This window comes from Charadrius vociferus, unplaced genomic scaffold (assembly GCF_000708025.1).
Source record: "Charadrius vociferus isolate BGI_N301 unplaced genomic scaffold, ASM70802v2 scaffold15, whole genome shotgun sequence".
In the NCBI taxonomy this organism is placed as follows: domain Eukaryota; kingdom Metazoa; phylum Chordata; class Aves; order Charadriiformes; family Charadriidae; genus Charadrius; species Charadrius vociferus.
This window is the reverse complement of record NW_009650064.1, coordinates 8,559,638-8,561,656: the sequence shown is the minus strand read 5'-3', so window position 1 is coordinate 8,561,656 and position 2,019 is coordinate 8,559,638. Positions and strand designations below refer to the sequence as shown.

At 39.0% G+C, this 2,019-nt stretch overlaps 1 protein-coding gene across 1 annotated transcript in view; it reads right to left on the bottom strand.

Annotated features, from left to right (window-relative positions):
* NBN (nibrin) overlaps positions 1 to 2,019 on the bottom strand; it is a 26,376-nt gene that overhangs the window by 23,222 nt on the left and 1,135 nt on the right. The window contains exon 2 of the mRNA XM_009891940.1: positions 476 to 609. Within this exon, the coding sequence (XP_009890242.1) occupies positions 476 to 609 (134 nt within the window). The remainder of the gene's footprint in view (positions 1 to 475; positions 610 to 2,019) is intronic.

The window sequence follows — 2,019 nt, the reverse complement described above, 5'->3', positions numbered from 1 at the left end:
CCCTTAAACATTGCAACACATAAGTGACAGTAAATTTCTACTTGCTAATTCTCCTTGGGACATTTTTATTTTCAGTCACCTAAGCACATACAGAACTAATGGTGTGCAATGAAACAAACTGAGCCTGCAGTAAGACAACTGAAGGACTTGGCAGAACCAAGACCTAAAACTTGTCTATGTAATGAAATTTAATTGCATAATTTTCCTGCTTTGATTATTTTAATACAGACTCCCAGTGAATCTTCACTCTGGGATAAAAGGGAGCTTGGATCAGTAGAATTATGCCACTAAATTTCTCAAAATAGACAAGTAATCCTGAGAAAAAAGAAAAGTCAAGATTAAGAAAAGGCAGGTGATCAATGGTTCTACTCCAAGCATAAAACACCAGTGAGCGTGAAATCAGAGTATGTATGGTCATGGCAGACTGAATTATCCACATAGTGTATTGATAATGCAGTAAATGTTGACTACTTACAGAGGCTGTTTCAGGACGACCTACTGTTAGAACTGCATGACTTCGACTGATGGACGAATCATCATGAATTAAAATTGCACAATTTTTGCGTCCGACAACATATTCTGTACCACTTAAGAGCCAATATGGCTCTCCTGAAAATAAATGAGACAGAAAAATATTAATTTACAAAAAACTCCATAATACCCAAAGCACTGGGGAAACATTGACAAGTTTGTAGTAATCTGAAACTCAACTTTGTCAACTTTTAATAGACTGACTAGAATTATGCATTTACTTTATAGACAAAATCTTTCTTCCCCTCTCCCTTGCTTTGTGCATTATAGAAGGACACATTTTATGATAAACAAAGCAGTTACAGAAGTAGCAGTATACTTTTTTTTAAGGACAATATAATTTTACTAATACTTTGCTGCTTAACTTTTCCCTTGTATTACTTCTTGAAGATTAAGTGTTGCATATAGAATAATAATAATAAAAGATTATGACGCAAGATAGCTTTTCCAAAACACAAGTTCCAAGGGTACATAATTTTCTGACGGTACATAATTTAATCACATAAATTAATTAATAGGTTCAGAAGAAAATGTCCTCCTAATGAATGTAAGAAGATCGGCAACGTAAATGAAACTGCTATTTAGTAAGCTCAGTCTCTGACTCATGCTTTAACTCATTCTCGGTAACTGTCATCTAGACCTCATAGTGACTTTTCAGTGAATGGCTTGACAACATCCAAAAGGTATGTTACCTGCTGGTCAACAGAACCAAAAATGTTTCTTGATGAAAATGAATGCATAACTATGGATTAAATTGTAGTTATCAACCCTGAGCAGACAACTTTCCAAATATAAACTGCACAGAAACGATCACCTGAATACAATGACAATATCAGTGTTTTGGCTCTTGCTCTGCCTTCCAGGCAGTAAGAGACAACTCAGTCCATTTCAACAGGACTAGGTCCTGTTGCCACTAGGAGATACACTGAACATCCAAAATTCTCTCCCAATGAATCTGGAAATAAAGAGTAGATGCAATTGTAATGGGACTGATCATTATACGGAAAACATTTACGTCAAGAAGGAATTTGTGTATTGTGTGGTCCCTATTATCAAAGTTATCAATGTATCAAAGCTCCTATGGATAAGGAAACTGATGAAGGTATAGCGGTGGTTTAGTTTCAAAACTCTGCATCCAACAAACAACATGATGTATTAAGTTCAACACCTGGTCCTTGAAACATCAACATATTTAGGCATCTCTTCTGAGAGACTCCTGAGGTTGACTTCTGCCTCAGACCCCAACTTTTCAGGTATTCCAGAGCAGCGCTCTGTGACCTGCTTCACTGCTGCAGCAGCATCTGAAGACACCCCACACTGGCAAAGCCCTATTAAATTTAACAGGAGCTGTGGTCTGCGCTGCCCGACGGAAAACCGGAGGCTCAGCCGCGGACGAGCGCCCAGAGCGACGAGGACTTCTGCCACCGCTGGTCCGCACCGGACCACGGCGGCTTTGCCTGAGACCGAAACGCCGGCTCCTGCCGCCGG